This window comes from Ovis canadensis, chromosome 7, assembly GCF_042477335.2.
Source record: "Ovis canadensis isolate MfBH-ARS-UI-01 breed Bighorn chromosome 7, ARS-UI_OviCan_v2, whole genome shotgun sequence".
In the NCBI taxonomy this organism is placed as follows: domain Eukaryota; kingdom Metazoa; phylum Chordata; class Mammalia; order Artiodactyla; family Bovidae; genus Ovis; species Ovis canadensis.
The window spans coordinates 28,839,780-28,861,180 of NC_091251.1; the positions used below are offsets into that span (position 1 = coordinate 28,839,780).

Consider the following 21,401-nt stretch of genomic DNA (forward strand, 5'->3'; position numbering starts at 1 on the left):
CAGAGATGGGCATTCAGATGAAATTTCAGACGAAAAGGTTTTCTCCATGATTCTTCTTTCCATAACTATGCCTGCATAGGCAGATTATGAGAGAGATTATTTTAAAGCTACTTGAAATGTTTATGGTCTAAATTCCCAGGTTGAGATTTTAGAGAAAACAACGACCATCTATGAGGAAGATAAGCGCAATCTGCAACAGGAGCTTGAAACCCAGAATCAAAAACTTCAGCGACAGTTTTCTGACAAACGTAGACTAGAAGCCAGGCTGCAAGGCATGGTGACAGAAACCACCATGAAGTGGGAGAAAGAATGCGTGAGTGTCATTCCTACAGCTCTCCTCTCATGGCTGACTGATTGCTGACTGCAGGGTTCTGAACGGCTTGTACTGGGGTCCCTGCTGGCTCAGCTGGTAAAGAATCTGCCTGCAGTGGGAGACCTGGGTTCAGTCCCTGGATCGGGAAGATTTCCTGGAGAAGGGAATGGCAGCCCACTCCAGTATTCTTGCCTGGAGAATTTCATGGACAGAGGAGCCTGGCAGGCTACAGTCCGTGGGGTCTCGAAGAGTCAGACACGGCTGAATGACACACAGTGTTTTAGTGGTGGGGGCAACAGCAGCCACTACTCCGTCCCTTTTACTTTTTTCTCTGCTCTTACAAGTCACAGCAAATAGCATTATGAAGAACTGTCATCTTTAGGAAATAAAATGTTCAGGTGAACCGATGCAGTTGGTTTGGTATAACTGAATTAGACTACTTAATTGCCATTCATAAACCTTCAGGAGCGTCGAGTGGCAGCCAAGCAGCTGGAGATGCAAAATAAACTCTGGGTGAAAGATGAGAAGCTGAAACAACTGAAGGCCATCGTCACTGAGCCCAGAGCTGAGAAGCCAGAGAGGCCCTCTCGGGGGCGGGAGCGGGAAAAAGTTACTCAGAGGCCTGCTTCTCCATCCCCCGCACCTGTAAGTTGTCTGTAGTTGTGCAGTGACTTCACAGTACTAGAGATTTGTTCAGACTAGCTGACTATTTCCATGACAATCAACTAGCTATTTCTATGAGAATCAATTTTTTTGTTTTAAATTTATTATATTTCTCAAATTTCTATTTATACTTAAAAATTTAGTATAAACAAATTTAGTGTAAAATTAGTAACTCAGTACAAAAATTGTCTTAAAGACAAGTTATAAATTATGTCTTCATGAGCTAAAATTATAGCAAAATAATGAATTGTTTCTCAGTTTTTCAACTCCTGCTCATTAATTTCTCTTCAATTTTTTTAGCTTTCTAGTAACTATATTGCTCAGATTTCCAACGGCCAGCAACTCATGAGTCAACAGCTACATAGGCGCTCTAACTCTTGCAGCAGCATTTCTGTAGCTTCCTGTATTTCGGAATGGGAGCAGAAAATTCCTCCGTACAACACACCTCTCAATGTCACATCTATTGCGAGGCGTAGGCAGCAGGAGCCAGGACAAAGTAAAGCTTGTATCGTGTCAGACAGAAGGCGAGGGATGTACTGGAATGAAGGCAGGGAGGTGGTTCCTTCGTTCAGAAGTGAGATAGAAGTAGAAGAGGATCACTGCAGCAGGGTTAGTGCCAGTTATCATTTTAAAGCATTGTAGCAATAGATTTTAATGTTGTGTATTTTTATAACTGGGTTCTGAAAGTTCACCGGAATGATGGGTGAGCTCTAATGTCTAAGCAAGGTCTGATTTTTCTGTTAGTTTGAAAGATCAGATCACCCTGAAACTGAGGCCTAGCTCTTCATCTGAAACAGCCTAGCTGCATCTGGCCCAGGAAGTGCCTTGTGTTCAGTGAACACGTGCTCTTCAGCTGCATGGACTGATGAGCATCCACAAAATCAGCGACTGTCTTAGAGCACATTTTCCATTCTTTTCTTTTGGCTTTTCTTCCTCAAATTGGAGGTTTTACTTTTTTAAAATTTCCATTTTTAAAACTGTTTTCCCGGACTTTTATTTTAAAAAATAGATATGTAAATATTTTTTTTTCTTCAGCCTTTGACAGTAGTAAGTCACAGACTTTGTGTCTTACATACATAACCACAATCTTCATCATACCTGAGAAAGTTAGTGGTGTCCCAATAATGGCTTTTCATTTTTCAAATCTTGGTCCTATCAAGGTGAACACATAATATGTGGTTATTCTCTCTTTAATCTTTTTAATATAAAATAGTCCATCCTCCCCATTTTTTTTATTTCCACGATACTATTTTTTGAAGAGCCCAGGCCAGTTGTTTTATAACTGCCGAAGGAAGGTTTACATGTCCAATAAATTGCTTTTAATCTCAAGGCCTTTGTCTCAATTTAGAAGGGCTCTGCCTCATTCAAGGTTGTTTAAACAAATTCATGTTTATATTTTCTTCTTAAAGATGAAGGTAAAATTTTCCTCTGAATCTGAGTAAGTTGATAAAGTTAATATTGTGAATCTACATTTAGTAAAATTTTAATATATCTAATAATTTTTCTTCTAAATAATTTTATAGTAAATATTTGCTTTAGATTTTCTTGGGGTACAGAAAATATTTCATTGAGGTGTCCTGCATTCCTGATTATTAAGGGATGATGATGAATTACAAGGTATTTACCAAAGGCAACAGATAAGTCTAAAGTCGCTTAAGCTTCTTTACTTGGCAGATTTTGCTTTAAACCTTTTTGGGGAGCAAATTATATGGTGACTGGTCTTTCTGATCAACTCTAATAAATCCTCCTTATTTCATGCAAATTTATAGACTGAAAACTATTCAAGGCCTACTTAATGCCTGGTCAACATTAAAACATTAACGCAGTATCTAATGTGGCTATGAGATACTTAAGAGAATTTACTAGAGATCCTTTAACTTCTTCATTTGAAATCAAAATCTCTTTAGAAGTGCAGCAGAATACACATCTAGGTTTGTTGGTCAAAAATTATGTCAGGCGGACTCAATTTATATACTTCAGTGAGGAAGAAAGCTTAATTATTATTTATTTCATAAATGACAGTAGAGTGTAAGTAAGGACAGTCATCTTTCCAAAGTTTGTTTCACAGTGTCTCTACTGCTTAATGTGTTTGAGAAAACTATCACCTTTGCTAAATGGTAGGTCATGAGAACCTCTTTCTTCCTCGTTCAGCATTAAGCCATTTTAAGAATGGGACGTTTCTTGCTTGTTGTGAGGCTTGGGTATCCTTAGTGGCAAACGCTGTTGCCCATGTTTTGGTGTCATGATTTTGTCACTGGTGCATTTGTTTCTAATTGTACAGGGGAAATACTTCAGTTCTCCAGATACACATTTTAAATTAGGTGTCCACACTTGACCGGTTTTGAAGGATTTGGCCTGTGACAGACCCTTTCATTTGCTTTCAGTTTTGCAAATAAAAACTTTGCAAAGTTACAAAGAAACTATTAACTATGTCTGTATGTGATTTCCACACCCCCTTAGGTTGACTGTGCTAAACTTAACTTTCCTAAATTTATATAACATTTTACTGGAAGTATGTAGTTTTTTATTGCATGGTAGAGACTGATTTGATAGTGAATTCTTTATCTGGTTCTTGTAACCTTTAGGCAATGTTTGTGAACTTTTCATAAAGCTACATTCTGAGATTTTTAAAAGTATGCAGAAGTACTTTATAAACATTCTTTTAATCATTTTATACACAAGGTTCTTAAAATACTTTGTTTTTTAGCATGTATGTACTATACAGCTCCATCAGCTTTTGCTGGGGGGAGAGGTCTATTTTTTTAATAGGAGTATTTTCTCTTTTGTTTAGAAGCCTATGATATGTTTAGGGCTTTTACTGATCTTTGTGAAGCTTTTAACATAGTTGTGGACCTAACAGATTACTTCACGACAGCAGGAACAAATACTGGGTTTTGATCAAAAATGCAAAGATGAATTATTTGTCCTAAACATCACCTACACAGGAAAGACTAGCAGCATTACCAGAACTTTCCCTTCCACTCTTTGTTGAAAGGGAAGATCTCTAGTAGAACATATAATACATACCTAAAATGGTGTTTAAATATGTTTGTTGGTTTTGTGTTTACATACAAAGAGAACATTTAAATTGCTTGAGTAACATAGCTTTTGAAAAGGTTCATGCATTTGTTTTCATACTGTCACCAACTAAAGTAGCCAAAACTGCTGCACTTCTAATAGTACCCTGAAATTAATTCTGGGTTATGCTTGTTTCTTGATTCCTCTCTCAATCTGATCAGAACGCACCACCAATCCGTCTGCGACACAGACGATCACGCTCTGCGGGAGACAGATGGGTAGATCATAAGCCTGCCACTAACCTGCAAACTGAGACAGTCATGCAGCCACATGTCCCCCGTGCCATCACTGTGTCTGTTGCAAATGAGAAGGCACTAGCTAAGTGTGAAAAGTACATGCTGACACACCAGGAACTAGCCTCCGATGGGGAGATTGAGACTAAGCTAATTAAGGTAAAATTTACACAAGAGAAGGAAATATTTAAAAAGCAAGAAACCATTTACTCTTCTGTTCCTCTGATGATACCCAGGCAGTGTCAACTAGAAGATAAATGGGTTTTTGATAAAACCTTTTTGTTTGTTAGAAAACTCAAGTTACTCCTTGGGTTCAAATCTGCTAAATTGGAACTAAATCTGCACAATGTGTTTGTTAGAGGAACTCCAGATATATACTTTTAATTAATGTGCATTTTGTTTTAAATCAAACAAAGAATTCCTGCCTTTGCATAAGAGTACTGTCATTGGAGGGAATTCCTTGGCAGTCCAGTGGTTAAGACTGTGCTGTCACTGCCAAGGACCCAGGTTAAGATCTCATGAGCTGTACATAACGGCCAAAAAAATAAAAAAGACTGTACTGTCACTTGTGTATGAGAGAAGGGGAACATCTAAAGAGGAAAGTATATTGCCTTAGAACATTTAGAAATTTGATAGGTTGCTAGATCTTTACTGTAGCTTTTTAAATTACTGGTTGAATAAAAAGGAATGTTATTTTCTGCAAGTAAGAATGCTATTAATTATACTGCATTGGACTTCTTTTTTAGTGAGACATACGTACACAAATCTTTAAAGTATTTTAAGGTATAGACCCAGCAGTCCAAGTACCATCTGGTTTTGTGGATCAGAGTTTTCATAAAAGTCTTAAAAAATCAGTTTGAAATATATATGTATGTTTATCATTTGGATGTATTAAAGTGTAATGGTGATCTTTTCTCTTGGCTGTAGGGTGATGTTTATAAAACAAGGGGTGGTGGACAATCCGTCCAGTTTACTGAAATAGAGACGTTAAAACAAGAATCACCAACTAGGTGAGTGAGCATCAAACTGCTTTATTTAGAGGGCTGTAGTTTTCTTAGCTGCTCGTTCTTGAGGAACAGATTAGCCTGTAAAAACGTGTCATTAATTCTCTGAAGGAGTATATAGGGTCTTTCTGTTTCTAATATTTCTCCTGTTCTTCGATGTAAAAATAACTGTTGCGTCGTTCCTTTTTTCTGTAGTCGAAAACGAAGATCGTCTACAGCAGCACCTGCCCAACCAGATGGAACAGAGTCTGAATGGACTGATGTAGAAACGAGGGTAGGATAAGAGATCTGTAGGGGTGTATTTCTGCTCTGGTCTTACTGGACGGAGCTCTTCAATTCGAAGCCCCTGTTTTTAGTGTAGTGGGTCTGTGCCCAAAAATCAAGTGAGAGAGCATCACCTAGAAGAACAAGAATGTCCATCAAGCTGATGGGAACCCTCTCAGGAGCAGAACTGTTGTTCCTGGGGACAGATTCACATAAAGAGTGTGGGAAGGTGGGGGCCAGGCTCCAGCCTTTGCCACTAACTTTCTCAAGAACTCTTTCTGATAGAAAATGAGATTACCTGGATGGTCTCTAAAGACCCTCCTACCTCACAGTTTTCCTCCTTGTGGTTTTCTCCCCAGTGCTCTGTGGCTGTGGAGATGAAAGCCGGCTCTCAGCTGGGGCCTGGGTACCAGCACCATGCACAACCCAAGTGAGTACTGACCAAGTGTGGCCTTTCTCTCTGTCTTCCCTCCCCACCACCCCTTCTCCCTACTCCACCTTTTTATTTTTCCTAAGAGGATCTATGTGGTTTTGGTTTACCCTCTGGAATATCTGGGCCCTACTGGCAGACTACAGTAGGCAGTAACAGTGCTGAGAACCCTGGAGGTTGGATAATAGCAATTAGAGCTGTAAGAACACTCACTCTTGTTCCTAGTTTGTGAGTGCTCATAAAGCTTTCAGAGGCCTAAGGGAGACCACCTCTAAGGAGGGGAGGCTGGGGTCAGGGGTGACAGCTCCTCACATAATTCCTTCTTTCCTAATCTGCCTCTTGTTATAGCAAGAAGTGTTCATTAAAATGAAACGGAACGGTGAAATCTGTGGTAGGGAAAGCAATCACATATTAAAGATATACCCAAGAGTCTGGCCCATTTTTTCACTGTTTTAAGCCCCCTGTTTTCAAGTATCTAACTGTACAGGTCCATGTGTCCATTCTGACACATGTATGTGCTCTTTAGGCAATCTGGAAAATCAGTGCAACAGGATAAAGATGGGAAGTCTAATTAAATACCGGATAAGCGTATTTTGCTTTCTTAGAAAGACTTTAACTTTTCCCATGATAAAACCGGAATTCTCTCAAAGCCCTCCTAGAGGTTCATTGCAAAACTCAACACTAAATGCTGGCTTTCATTTTAGGCGTAAGAAGCCATGAATTGACAGTTTCAATAACAGAACAACATTTTCATCATTTGTGCTGGTGATTTCTCCAAAGCAGTGCCTTCTGAAAACCATCTTATAAAACTCCAGCTTTGTTGAAAATCACAGACCTCATGTCATCACACACTGGCCTCCATCAGGGATTCCCCTGTGGCTCCAAAGATATCTAGGATTCTACAAACTTTTTATATTCTACACCTTGCCATATTTAATATTAGCAGCAGAGAAAGAGCCCTCTTTCTCGTTGCTGTATGAACTTTTTTATATTGCTATTTTTTTGTATATTTCTTATATACTTATAAACTAATTCATGCATGTGTTTGTCTTGGATAATTAATGAAAAATATATCTAGATCACGCTTTGCCTTTTATTGTGACTTTTCCACCTGTTGTCTGAATATTTCTTAAGGATTTATAAACAAAAAAAAATGCTGCTATTGATTAGCTGCGAGAATGCACTTTAGACATATATTGGACAATTCAACCTGAGATGTCAGAGACTCGCCAATACTAAAACCGTTTTAGGAAGGTGTTTGGAGTTTTGTATGTATGTACTTTCTGACATTTAGATACGCCAAAAGAAATGAAATAAAAGCACTAAGAAATACAAGATTATGTGATGGTGCTTTTGTGCTTTTCATTTAGCTGGCAATCATTTGTAGGGGAATGAAACAAAAGCACTAGAAACTGCTGTCACCATGCTGAGGATACCTGTTTCTATATGCAAAGAAACAGGTTTGCAAGGGGCTATTTACTCTGCTGAAAACCAGGAATACCCTCCAAGCCCACACAACCCACTGGTGCACTGGGGTCCACAGGCCATCCTTTGTACATAAACTGTGTTTGACCTGGAATCCTCCTTTCATTCAGCTAACTTAGGGTTTCAAGAGCAGCACTCAGTCTGAGAATTTTAAATTACTGGTATTATACCTGACTTCCACGTGCAGATAAAAAGTAGAGGAGCAAGTGATGGCGGCAGCCTGGCAGTGTGAGCTATTCCTTTTCTTTTACTCACAGCTGACTGGTTGTTCATGGGCTTCCCTGGTGGCTCAGACAGTAAAGACTGCCTGCAATGCAGGAGACCTGGGTTCAATCCCTGAGTCATTCATAACTGAACGAAAGTTTCTCTGTACACTACACCAGAACATGCAAAAGATTTCTACCAAAAAGTGCTTCAGAACATAGGTGGGGAGACCTTAGCAGGACTGTGGACCCAAGAGTTCCAGAGCCTACCTCACCCCCACACGCTGGGAGGAGGGGCAGAAGCCAGACTGGAGCGTGTGGAGACTGGAGAGTGTGCGGGAGAGGGCATCTGTGGGGAGACAGGCAACGGCTGGGGGACAGAAACCAGTTTGGAGGCCGAAGAGGAGCAGCAACACACGGGGCTTCCACTGCCAGGGACCACCGCCGCCTCCCTCAGAGGTCTTAAGGTGACCGCCCGGCTGGGCACAGCTGGAGGAACCTGTTTCTTTCTAGCAGCACTCACTCTTCAGGCGCGACTGGTGGGAGTGGGGAGACGAGAACAAGGGCGCTGAAGGATCTCACGCCCTGCTGCCTGCCTTGGGTTTCAGCGGGAGATCTGTGCGTGGCCCTCTGGGGGGCTTACCGCAGTGGAGGGTTCCCCCTGCCTACTGTGGACAATCATGGGTGCTAAGCCCATGCCTGGCCCACTCTGCTGCCAGCTTTTTCTAGGCTGACTTTTTAACAGGCTCTCGGTGGCATGGCCCTAGAGCCAGCTCAGGTAGAGAAACCAAAAATTGAGCTATGCCGCCACCTTGTGGAGAACAAGAGAAAGGTCTCTAATGGTCCGTGTTGAACTGGAACATCTAACAACTAGTAAGAAAGAGGTGTGCTACTTGAAACTCAGCGGCAGAGGCACATTTTTACCAAACTGAAAAAATCACAGTGATATGGAATCCCAAAGAGAAAAACAATAATAATTCTTCAGCAACTGAGTCCACAGGTACAGTGATCTGAGAGAAATCCATAGGCACTGTGATCTGATAAAAATTAGAAACAGCTGTGATGAAGGTACTAGAACGCTTATGCAGTTATTTACCAAATACAGATGTTCTTTACCAAATATATTGAATTTTCAAAAAGAACCAAATTCTTCAGCTGAAGAATTCAATGAATGAGATCAAGAATATGTAGAAAGCTTAGGGAATCAGGCAGATGAAATCTGGGAAAGCAACTTGATTCTTAAAAGGTGAAGAAAACCCAAGAGAACTCTGATACGTGATGAGTTGAGAAAAACAAATGTGAGGAATAATGGTCTATCAGAAGAAGCAAAGAGGGAGAGGAGAGCAGAGAGTGTATATTTAAAGAAATAGCCGAGACCTTCCCAAGCCAGGCAGGAAACTGGACCTAAAAGCCCAACAGGACACACTATTATCTCAATGCCAAAAGACCTTCTCCAATTACATCAAAAGTCGTTAAAAAAAAAAATCATAAAGTCAACAGTGGGGAGAAAAAGTAACTTACAAACGAATGCTTGCAAGGCTATCCGTGGACATCCCAGCAGAAATCCTACAGCCCAGGACAAAGTGGAATGACATATTCACAGTGTGGAAGATAAATATGGCTGGCCAAGAATACTTCACCCAGCAAAGCTGACCTGCAGCTATGAAGGAGAAATAAAGGCTTTCCCAGACACACAAAACCTGCCTTACAGGAAATGTTAAAAGGAGTTCTCAAGCTGAGATAAAATGGTGCTAACTAGTGACATAGAAACAAAGTGCACATCAAAAGAAGAAAACTGTGACATCGAAAGGGTAAAAGGGGAGGAATAAAAAGGGTTGGGCCATTACAGGCGAACGAAAACAAGATGCTATCAGCATGAGGAGGACTGCTTTACTCACGAGATGTATTATGAAAGCTGCAAAGTAAGAGGGGAGTGAAAAAGCTGGCCTGAAACTCAGCATCCAAAAACTAGGATCATGGCATCGGGTCCCATCACTTCATGGCAAACAGAGGGGAAGAAGTGGAAGCAGTAACAGATTTTTATCTTCTTGGGCTCCAAAACCACTGCAGATGGTGGCTGCAGCCGTGAAATTAAGAGATGCCTGCTCCTTGGAAGGAAAGCTATGACAAACCTAGACAGCATATTAAAAAGCAGAGACATCACTTTGCCAAAAAAGATCCTCATAGTCAAAGCTATGGTTTTTCCACTAGTCGTGTGTGGATGTGAGAGTTGGATCATAAAGAAGGCTGAGCGCCGAAGAACTGATGCTTTTGAACTTGGAGAAGACTCTTGAGAGTTCCTTGGACAGCAAGGATATCAAATTAGTCAATTCTAAAAGAAATTACCCTGAATATTCATTGGAAAGACATGCTGAAGCTGAAGCTCCAATACTTTGGCCACCTGATGTGAAGAGCTAACTCTGGAAAAGACCCTGATCCGGGGGAAGATTGAAGGAGGCAAAAGGGGAAGGGGGTGGCAGAGGATGAGGTGGTTAGACGACATCACTGGATGCAATGGACGTGAGTTTGAGCAAACTCTGGGAGATGGTCAAGGACAGAGGAGACTGGTGTGCTGCAACCCATGGGGTCACAAAGAGTTGGACACGACTGAGTGACTGAACAACCACCACCACCGCAAAGCAAAAAAAAAAACCAGGCAAGAAACATTATAAAGAAAAAATGAGCAGACAGCAAATCACTAAGGAAAACTACAAAGGAAACTTTACAAAGGTAGAAACAGGAACAAGATAAAAAAACAAGGCAAATGATAAGATAGCAATAGTGAGTCCTTATCAATAATCACTGCAAATGCATTATGTTACTTATAGACAGAAGCAAAAAAATAAAAAATATTACAGAAATGAGCCCATTTACAAAACAGACTCACAGACTAGAAAACAAATTTATGGTTAACAAAGGGGAGGGATAAATCAGGAGTTTGGGACTGACATACGCACTTTTATATTTAAAATAGGTAACCAACAAAGGCCTACTGTGTATAGCACAGGGAAATCTAAACGGGAAAAGAGTCTGAAAAATAGATACGTGTATATGCAGAACTGAGCCACTCTGCTGTACGCCTGAAACCAGCACGACATTCTTAATCAACTACACTCCAATATAAAACAAACTTTAAAAAGAGGACTGAGTCAGGAAGAAACAGGTAACATGAGCAGGCCAATAATAACCAAATAGATTGAATTAGTAATCATAAACCTAGCAGAGAAAACCACAGGACAAGAGGGCGACACTGAAGGATTCTACCATTCAAGGAATCATCATCAATCCTTCTGAAACTCTTAGAAAAGTTTGAGAAGGGAATACTTCCAAACTCATTCTATGAGACCGGCATTAACCTGAAACCAAAGCCAGATAAGGACATAACAAGAAACGAAAAGGACAGATCAGTACCCCTGATGAATACAGGAACAGAAAATCTCAATAAAGTATCAGCAAACTGCATTCAAGAACCCTTACGAACTGTATACCATGACCAAGTGGGATTTATGCCTTGTATGTAAGAATGGCTCAACATACATGAATCAATAAATGTAATACACATTAACAAAAGATAAAAATCACACGGTCATCTCAACAGATGCAGAAAAGCTGTTTGACAAAATACAACATCCTTTCGTGATTAAAAAAACCTTAGCAGACTGGGTGCAGAAGGAACATACCTAAATATAAAGAAGCTCATGAATAACAAACAGTTAACATACTTTCACTGGAGAAAGAAAGCTTTTCTTCTAAGATCAGGAATAAGACAAGGCTGACTATTCTCATTATTCTTATTCAATATAGTATTGGAAGCCCTAGCTAGAATAATTAGGCAAGACAAAGAAATCTTTCTGAATACAATGAAAACACTACCTTGAAAAGATATCTAACCCCCGTGTTCATTGCAGCATTATTTACAATAGCCAGTAGTCTACCAACCAATGAATGGACAAAGAAAACATGTTATATATAATCACAGTGAAATACTATTCAACTATTAACAAGTAATAAAATCCTGCCATTTGAGACAACATGGATAAACACTGAGCACATTTTGTTAAGTGAGGTAAGTTAGACAAGTACTGTCTGATGTAACTTATACACCCATCTGAATGCAGAGTTCCAAAGAATAGCAAGGAGAGATAAGAAAGCCTTCCTAAGTGAACAAGGCAAAGAAAGAGAGGAAAATAATAGAATGAGAAAGACTATAAAGATCTCTTCAAGAAAATTAGAGATACCAAGGGAACATTTCATGCAAAGACGGGCACAATAAAGGACAGAAACAATATGGACCTCACAGAAGCAGAAGTTATTAAGAAGAGGTGGCAAGAATACACAGAACTATACAAAAAAGATCTTAATGACCCAGATAACCACGATGGTGTGATTACTCACCTAGAACCAGACAACCTGGAGTGCAAAGTCAAGTGGGCTGTAGGAAGCATCACTATGAACAAAGCTAGTGAATGTGATGGAATTCCAGCTGAGCTATTTCAAATCCTAAAAGATAACGTTGTAAAAGTGCTGCACTCAATATGCCAGCAAATCTGGAAAACTCTATGTGGCCACAGGACTGGAAATGGTCAGTTTTCATTCCAATCCCAAAGAAAGGCAATGCCAAAGAGTGTTACAACTACCGCACAGTTGCATTCATCTCACACGCTAGCAAAGTAATGCTCAAAATTATCCAAGCTAGGCTTCAATAGTACATGAGCCGGGAACTTCCAGATGTTCGAGCTGGATTTAGAAAAGGCAGAGGAACTAGAGATCAAATTGCCAACATCTGTTGGATCATAGAAAAAGCAAGAGAGTTCCCGAAAAACATCTTCTTCTGCTTCATTGACTACGGTAAAGCCTTTGACTGTGTGGATCACAACTAACTGTGGAAAATTCTTAAAGAGATGGAAATACCAGACCACCTGACCTGCCTCCTGAGAAATCTGAGTGGAGGTCAGGAAGCAATCGTTAGCACCAGACATGGAACAACGGACTGGTTCCAAATTGGGAAAGGGGTACGTCAAGGCTGTATATTGTCACCCTGCTAATTTAACCCTATACAGACTACATCATGCAAAATGCTAGGATGGATGAAGCACAAGCTGGAATCAAGATTGCTAGGAGAAATATCAATAACCTCAGATATGCAGGTGACACCACCCTTATGGCAAAAAGTGAAGAGGAACTAAAGAACCTCTTGATGAGACTGAAAGAGGAGAGTGAAAAAGTTGGCTTAAAACTCAACAATCAAAAAACTAAGGTCATGGCATCTGGTCCCATCACTTCATGGCAAACAGATGGGGAAACAATGGAAACAGTGATAGACTTTATTTTCTTGGGCTCCCAAATCACTCCCATGACTGCAGCCATGAAATTAAAAGACGCTTGCTCCTTTGAAGAAAAGCTATGACTAACCTAGACAGCATATTAAAAAGCAGAGACATTACTTTGCTGACAAAGGTCTATAATAGTCAAAGCTATGGTTTTTCCAGTAGTCATATGTGGATATGAGAGCTGGACCATAAAGAAAGCTAAGCATCAAATAATTGATACTTTTGAACTGTGGTGTTGGAGAAAACTCTTGAGAGTCTCCTGGACTGAAAGAAGATCAAACCAGTCAATCCTAAAGGAAATCAGCCCTGAATACTCACTGGAAGGACCGATGCTGATGGTCCAACACTTTGGCTTCTGATTTGAAGAACTGACTCACTAGAAAACACCCTGATGCTGGGGAAGGTTGAAGGCAGGAGAAGGGGACGACAGAGGATGAGATGGTTGGATGGCATCACCGACTCAACGGACATGAGTTTGAGCGAGCTCCTGGAGTTGGTGAAGGACAGGGAGGCCTGGTGTCGTGCAGTCCATGGGGTTGCAAAGAGTTGACGTGACTGAGAGACTGAATCCAAACTTGTAAAACTCAAGAGTATTATGGTGGTTACTTGGGCCTAGGAGGTGGGAGGACCCGACAGATGTTACGTTTACTACATGCAACAAGTATAAATGAGCCCTAGAGATGGAGCGCACAGTACAGTGAATGCAGACAACAGTGCTGTACTGTGAGGAGCTTCCCAGGTGGCTCAGTGGTAAAGGATTTACCTGCCAATGCAGGGGACGCAGGAGACACAGGTTCAGTCCCCGGGTTGGGAAGGTGCCCTGGAGAAGGAAATGGCAGCCCATTCCAGTATTCTTGTCTGGGGAGTCCCATGGACAGAGGGGTCTGGTGGGCTACAGTTCACAGAGTCGTGAAGAGTCGCACACGACTGAGCACGCAGCACGCACACACTGTATCATAAATGTCAAACCTGCTGAGAGACTAGAGCTTGATTATTCCAACCGGTAAAAAGAAATAATTCTGAAATGTGATACAGGGGCTAATTATTACTACGTGCACGGGTGCTCATTCTTGTCTGATTCTTCACAGCCTCACCGACTGCAGCCCGTCAGGCTCCGCTGTCCGTGGGATTCTCCAGGCGAGATTACTGCAGTGGGTTGCCATTTCCTTCTCCAGGGAAATCTTCCCCACCCAGGGACAGAACCCGCATCTCCTGCATTGGCAGGCAGATTCTTTTATCACTACGCCGCCTGGGAAGCCCAATTATTACTACAGTGGCAATCATTACAATACATAAATGATCTAATTATACGAGATGTTGTATACCTTAAATTTACACAATGTTACATGTCAAATGTATTTTAATAAAAAATGAAAAGTAGATTCTTGCAATTGTAAAAAAAAAAAAAAGCACTAGATAATATAAAAATAATTTGCCACAAAATGACAAATTCAGTGAATTTCCATGACAACTATATGTGCTAAAGCACTTCAGTCATGTCTGACTCTGTGTGACCCTGTGGACCGCAGCCCGCCAGGCTCCTCTGTCAGTGGGATTCTCCAGGCAAGGATACTGGCGTGGGTTGTGATGCCCTCCTCCAGGGGATCTTTCCCACCCAGGAATCTAACCCAGGTCTCCTGCACTGTAGGCAGGTAGTCTACCCCTAGTGCCACCTGGGAAGCCCAGAATATCTATGTATTAACTATGCTCTTCTAGACATTTCAACAAAAAACATGGTTTTGGGACAAAATCAGACATAGTACTATGGAACACCATGATGACACAGCCATTCTTAGCTGAGTGAACATACATTTTTCTGGTTTTTTTTTTTTTTTTGAGGCTGATTTTTTAATTACTAAAATTTTTACTAAACCACAAGTTTGTGTACACGAAACACAGTGAGGCCCACCAACACCAAAACTAATTAGAGTCTGGAACGGAGAAAAGTTTATTACAGATTCATACAAGGAGATGGGTACCTTATGCCCTAAGAACCCCAAAGTTACTGAAAGCTTTCAGCAAGGTCCTTTATTCAGCAAGCCCCTTTCAAAGCAAAAGGTGAGGGAGGGGCATGGTTAGTTGCTGCAAACTTCCTGGTGTCCAATCCTTTGTTCTTGAGGTCAGGTCATGGTCCCATAACGATGTTCCTGTAAACCTCTACCAGATGAATGTTATTCTCTGTCCTGATCAGAAAGGGTAAAGTCCCAAGGCACAGCTTTCACCCTCCAAGGTCCCCGTCCTGCCTAAGAGGAGGCAGAACTCAGCTGGCAGCTCCTTCAGGGCCAGGTTCCCACAACCTGCCCAGCTGTCATCCCTGAGCTCACCCAACCCACACTGGCTCTGTCTCCTCAGGCTGCGCAAATGGGGGACACCGGGTCTCACAGACTGCAGTCCAGGCAGATGGCCACTGCTAGAAGGTCACAGAGACAGGGTTGGGAGAGAGGCCCATCGGTGCCTCCAGGTCTGGGCCATGGCTAATGGAGGCCCTTAGTGAGGGCTCTGGAGCTCTGCAGGACGTGGTCCCCAGTCCGTTCCTGGGCCCTCCAGCTCACTTGCTGGCCCAAGGCTGGGTGAGCAGTAGGGGCCACTAGGAGAAGGCCTGACCCTGCCTCTTAACTCACTCTCCACCTGATGACCACCACACCTCCGACCCTTGGCTAAATCAGTTCCCTAACGGTCTCCTAACGGTCCCCCATCAACAGGTACTTGTGAGCAGGGCCCACTGCGGCACTGACCAAGAGCTCAGCAGGACACCAACAGTCACTCACTGACAGCTGGTTGCTAGAGGGCAGGGCCCACTGAGGCACCAGAGCAGTGGCTGAGCAAGACCTGTCGCCCGGTAACTGGGAGCAGAATAAGGAGCACAGCAACGGCTGCCTCCTAAGGACTGTGCTCATCTTGCTCCCTTACAAAATGACAGTTTACCTGTTTTTTAAAATTTTATTTAATTTTAATTGAAGGATAACTGCTTTACAATACTGTGTTGGTTTCTGCCATACATCAAGATGAATCAGACATAGGTCTATATATGTCCCCTCTCTCTTGAAACTCCCTCCCACCCAATATTTATTTTATTATTATTAATAGTGAAGGTGTGATATTATTCCTAGCAAAAAGCATATCCAAATGTTAGGCAAAAAGACAAAATCCGCTTATTTGTAAGCAAGGTCATATGTTTGTTTCTAGAATGCTTCAGAGTACCTCTCTTAATAGCTGTTACTCTATTTCTTGACTATTTTTAATTTTTTAAATGTCACATTGCTTAGTCTTTCGAAAAAAAATTATTTTTTTTGGCCTCACTACACCATTTGCGATCTTAGTTCCTCCATCAGGGATTGAACCCGGGTCTCTAACAGTGGAAACGCTAGAATCCCCGTGAAATAGATCTTAACAGGAAGTTTTTACTATGCTATGGGAACATGGGATAGTAGAATTTGTCTGAAGTAAGAGTATGTTGAATCCGTAAGTCTCTGAAAGGGAAATGCATCAGCAACTGATGTTTTGCTCAGACAGTTCAAAATAGTCACAAAGAACAGCTGCAGTTAATTGGGTGCTCGGTCTCTGACACCTGTAAGGGTGTTATTTGCCATTTACAGGTGAAGTGGACCGGAGGCGAAGGGAAGGGGGCGGCAGAGGATGAGATGGTTAGATGGCCTCACTGACTCCGTGGACATGAATCTGAGCAAACTTCAGGAGACAGTGGAAGACAGAGGATCCTGGGGAGCTGCAGTTCATGGGGTAGCAAAGAGTTGGACACAACTTAGCAACTGAACAACAACATCAAACTAAAAAGCTTCTGCACAGAAAGTGAAACCATCAACAAAATGAAAAGGTAACCGACTGAATGGGAAAACAGACTTGCAAATCATGTGTCTGATAAAGAATTAATGTCCAAAACATACTAAAAATTCATACAACTCAGTAACAAAAAAGCCCCCAAACAATTGAATTTTAAAAATGGGCAGATCTGAATAGAGGTTTTCTTCCAAAGAAGACATACAGATGGCCAAACAGGTACTGGAAAAGGTGTGCGCCATCACTAATCATCAGGGAAACACAAATTAAAGCCACAACTCACACCTGTTAGGAAAGGCTATCATTAAGAAGTGTTAATAAATGTTAGTGAAGATGTGGAGAAATGGGAACCGGGACGTGCTGTTGATGGGAATGTAAACTGGTGCAGGCACTATGGAAAACAGTATGGCGGTTCCTCCAAAAATTAAAATTAGTATAAGATCCAGAAATTCTACTTCTGAGTTTTTACTTGAAGACAACGAAAACCAGTAACTTGAAAAGATACCCGCACCCCCATGTTCCTTGCAGCATTATGTACAACATCCAACGCGTGGAAACAACCTTGGTGCCCACCAATGGACAAATGGATAAAGAAAATGCGACGTGACACTATTCAGCAAAAAAAGAATTAAACTCTAGCCACCTGAGACAACATAAACGGACCGTAAGAGCAGTGTGCTAAATGAAATGTCTGACAAAGAGGAATACCATATGATCTCAGTATATGTGCAATCTTAGAAAAACAAACTAAAAAAACCCAAACAAGCTCATAGATACAGAAAACAGGTGGTTGACAGGTGAGGTTGGGGGGAGGGGAGTGAGAGAAATTGGCGAAGGGGGGTCAAAAACTACAGCTTCTGTCATGGGGATGTAAGGTACAGCATGGTGACTACAGTTAATAATGTATCACATATTTAAAAGTTGCTTATAGAGTAGACCTTATCACAGGTAAAAAAAAAAACAAAACTGTTGTCTATGTTTAGTGATAGATGTTAACTAGACTTATGATGGTCACTTCCCAATATAAACAAGTTATCTATTATGCTGTATACCTGAAACAAATGTCAATCACACCTCAACTTAAAAAATTGTAAAGAAAACCTCTCAGTATGAATCCAACACCAATTTTCTTAGCTTCAAAGGACACAAAACAGCAGTAAAGCACCTAGCGAGACAGCAGCTACATCAAGAGGTCTTTTAACATCACAAGTGCAATGTCAAAGCTTTTACACCGAACCAGAAGGTCCTTTAAAAAAAAAACGAAGTTGAAGTGGAAAGTTCCCCTATATTCCTAATATATCTTTTATGCTTTGGGAAGAAAAAAAAAAAAAAGGACAAAATTTACTTATAACCCCCAAACCCTTCCCTCTCTGCAAACAGAAGCAGGAAGCACTGAATTTAGGTTCCCAGATTTCGAATCCAGGTTCCGTCTCGCGGTAACGCGGAATCTCGGGAAACCAGGACTACATTTTAATTTTGCCATTACAAAATGCAGATAATAGTACTTACCTCTTACACTGGGTGAGGCTTAACTGAATCTTTGTAGAGTGTGGCCCAGTGCCTGGGACATAGTAGGCGCTGAAATGTTCTGGTATTTCAACGCTGCAGATTTCCCATTGTCTCCTATATTCAGTATTTTATCGGAGACGCTGTTCTAGGCACCGGGACCTCCCGGCTAAACCCCAGTTGCTGCCCTCCAGCAGGTCGCTGCTCGCCGAGGGTGGGGATTGGGGAGTGGGCTGACAACGTCATTAAATGACTGCTTAAGAAGTGTCACACGGGCTACAGTAGGTGGGAGTGACGCCTATTCCCCTAGGCAACTTTTCCGTAAAAGTATTCTTACTGTTCACAAACCCTGAGAGTTTAACCCAAACCAAAGAAGTTAGCATTCACAGCTTCCAGACAACTTCTTGATCCCGCGAACTACTTCGAACTACTTACAGGTTTGCGCAGGCGTCTTCAGCGGAAAGTCGCGGTTTGATCTATCCCCGCCCCTTCCGGCCACGCCTCTTCCGGAAATCCCGGGAGCCGATTGGTTCGCGTGACTGGTATAAGAAGCTGCGCGCAGGCGCGCGGTTCTCTTTCCTCCGCTGCCGCTAAGGTGCTCGGTTCTTCCGAGGAAGCTAAGGCCGTTTTGGGGTGAGGCCCTCACTTCATCCGGCGACTAGCACCGCGCCCGGCAGCCCCCACCTAGCACTCGCCCGCACCATGGCCTCCGTCTCGGAGCTCGCTTGTATCTACTCTGCCCTCATTCTGCACGACGATGAGGTGACGGTCACGGTGAGTGCGGGCCTGGGCCGGCGGCGTGGCGGCCTGTGTGGGCGGCCGGTTCCCCACCCTCGCAGGCGTCAGAGGCAGGCCCTTCCGGCGGGAGCGGCGGCCGTCGACACCGGGCGGAGGGGCGGACAGGCGGGACGGGCACCCATCGGATGGGCCCATGTGCGGGCTGTCTGGGGCATCGGCCACGTGCCCGCCCTGGAGTGAGTGAGTTTCACTTAACAGCGGAGCGCTCCGAGTTTGAGAACTTTTTTTTGTTTAGAGAAACGTGTGCAACCCGTAGCCTCATGGCGCAGTTATAACGTGTCCCAGGACACCGTATCTCCTTTGGGTGTAATTTCCTGGGTGCTCTGAGTAGGCTTTGTGGGGCCTGGCTGTGTGGTGTGGTGGAGAACACTGCGCTCTGCTCCACCTCTGGCCTTGCCTCACAGCTTAAAATAGCAGTGTAACTTGGGGAGGTCCCAGCTTGTGAAATGGCAGCGATGAACTCGAGGCCTTGCCAAGTACCTGGCACACGGGAGTAGAAGCATTTTTTTGCCTTAAGAGTGGAAGAAACTGTCGTCTTAGATTAGTATACATGCAATGTCAATAGAGTACTCGGTACTTTTGTATTCAGGCTATGAAATGGCACTCCACTCCAGCACTCTTGCCTGGAAAATCCCATGGATGGAGGAGCCTGATAGGCTACAGTCCATGGGGTCGCAAAGAGCCGGACACGACTGAGCGACTTCACGTTCACTCTTCACTTTAACAGTTATTTGCTTTCGATTTGCAGTATTTTGAAGACATTTACGAAAGTGCTATCTGATGGGGTGCCCGTCTTATTTGTTTTAGGAGGATAAGATCAATGCCCTCATTAAAGCAGCCGGTGTAAATGTTGAGCCTTTCTGGCCAGGTTTGTTTGCAAAGGTAAGGTGATGGTGAAAAGGTGATTTGTTTGGAGAAGCAAATTTTGGAAGACCTACTGATTTATTAAAACAAGTGCTCATACTAACCTCCAAAAGTGCTGGAAGCCCCCATGTTTCACTGGACTTGTCTAAGCAGAAGGGGTATTCCTCATATATCTGTCTCTAGGAGCGAATTATGGTTTTGCTCTGTGGTCTCATGGTCTCATACCCTGCTTTCTCTTTTCTTCTGTTCTAAAATCATGAGGAAAATATATTACCAGGTTATTCTTTCAATATATAAAAAGGTCATCCAAGAAATACTACACATGCTGTTCCAAGTAAATCCTGCCAGCACGGCCGTGACATCTTATTGCTTGCTTATTCTTTATCGGAATATAAAAGATCAAGGAATTCAGCCGTGGCCGCCTTAGTATACATGCAATGTCAAACTAATAGCTTCTCTTCACCTCCTGTTCTTCAATCCTGAGACTGGAAAGATTGGAAACACTGTACCTATGCAAGTGAAACTAATAGCCTCTCTTCACCTCCTGTTCTTCAATCTTGAGACTGGAAACACTGTACCTATATCTCTGTTAGTGAATTCCCTTGGGAAAATTATATAGAATTATCTAGCAGTCTAAAAAAATAGAATTCACTGTTAAGAGGAGACATGAACTGTACTTGTAAGTTAAGCCAGCTTTTCGGTGCTACCACAGGCCAGAACTAAGCATTTACCTGAACATGCACATGTGTTGCAGGCCTTGGCCAATGTCAACATCGGGAGCCTCATCTGCAATGTGGGGGCTGGTGGACCTGCCCCAGCCGCCGGTGCTGCACCAGCAGGAGGCCCTGCCCCCTCCACTGCCGCTGCCCCAGGTAGGAAACTTGGTATTGGAGTGAGGAGGGTGGAGATACTAGCGGCAAAGTTGCTCTTCATTTGCTAAGAGGAGATGTGTAGAAATCTTAAGAGGCATCATTTGATGAGGGAAAGTTAACATATTTTTGACTATGTGAATTGTAGGGCCTGGAGCTCTTTGGAGTTTTAGTGAGGTAACTGACTGTTTTCTGCTTTGTTTTTAGCTGAGGAGAAGAAAGTAGAAGCAAAGAAAGAAGAATCTGAAGAGTCTGATGATGACATGGGCTTTGGTCTTTTTGACTAAACCTTCTTAGTAGCACATTGAATAAAAAGCTGAGCTGTTTGCTGCTGTTGGTCTTAACTGATAGTTCTGGGGGTGTGTTGCGTAAAAATGGAACTTTGGCTTTCAGTGTGTTCTGCCAGGACAGGAGCTGGGTGCAGCATTGAGAACTGCATGGGGAGGCTGGAGGAGAAAGGCTCAGAGCAGACACCTTGTCCAGATTACTCGCATGACTTCATGATTGCAGGATTTGTTCTCTAGACTGAATAGGAGTCACTGTTGGGCATGGGGGGGTGTGGTCCA

At 42.5% G+C, this 21,401-nt stretch overlaps 2 protein-coding genes across 6 annotated transcripts in view; both read left to right on the forward strand.

Annotated features, from left to right (window-relative positions):
• The window catches only part of KIF23 (kinesin family member 23), a 50,874-nt gene extending 43,554 nt beyond the window's left edge, over positions 1-7,320 (forward strand). For 2 of the 4 annotated variants that reach the window (XM_069595522.1, XM_069595523.1), the window contains 8 exons: positions 140-313; positions 779-958; positions 1,277-1,585; positions 4,216-4,446; positions 5,215-5,297; positions 5,487-5,565; positions 5,915-5,985; positions 6,690-7,320. In XM_069595522.1, the coding sequence (XP_069451623.1) occupies positions 140-313; positions 779-958; positions 1,277-1,585; positions 4,216-4,446; positions 5,215-5,297; positions 5,487-5,565; positions 5,915-5,985; positions 6,690-6,705 (1,143 nt within the window). In that variant the 3' untranslated portion in view covers positions 6,706-7,320. The remainder of the gene's footprint in view (positions 1-139; positions 314-778; positions 959-1,276; positions 1,586-4,215; positions 4,447-5,214; positions 5,298-5,486; positions 5,566-5,914; positions 5,986-6,689) is intronic. The other 2 variants (XM_069595524.1, XM_069595525.1) reach the window with 1 other exon arrangement.
• An 8,610-nt stretch (positions 7,321-15,930) lies between these two features.
• RPLP1 (ribosomal protein lateral stalk subunit P1) lies at positions 15,931-21,161 on the forward strand. 2 transcript variants are annotated; one of them, XM_069595526.1, is made up of 6 exons: positions 16,579-16,835; positions 17,327-17,462; positions 18,742-19,078; positions 19,910-19,984; positions 20,721-20,838; positions 21,043-21,161. In XM_069595526.1, exons 3-6 carry the CDS (start codon positions 19,007-19,009, stop codon positions 21,120-21,122), a joined length of 345 nt encoding a protein of 114 aa, XP_069451627.1. In that variant the 5' UTR covers positions 16,579-16,835; positions 17,327-17,462; positions 18,742-19,006; the 3' UTR covers positions 21,123-21,161. The 2 variants fall into 2 exon arrangements, with proteins under 2 accessions (XP_069451628.1, XP_069451627.1); XM_069595527.1 differs by lacking the exon at positions 17,327-17,462 and having other exon boundaries at positions 15,931-16,835.
• Positions 21,162-21,401: the final 240 nt, after the last annotated feature.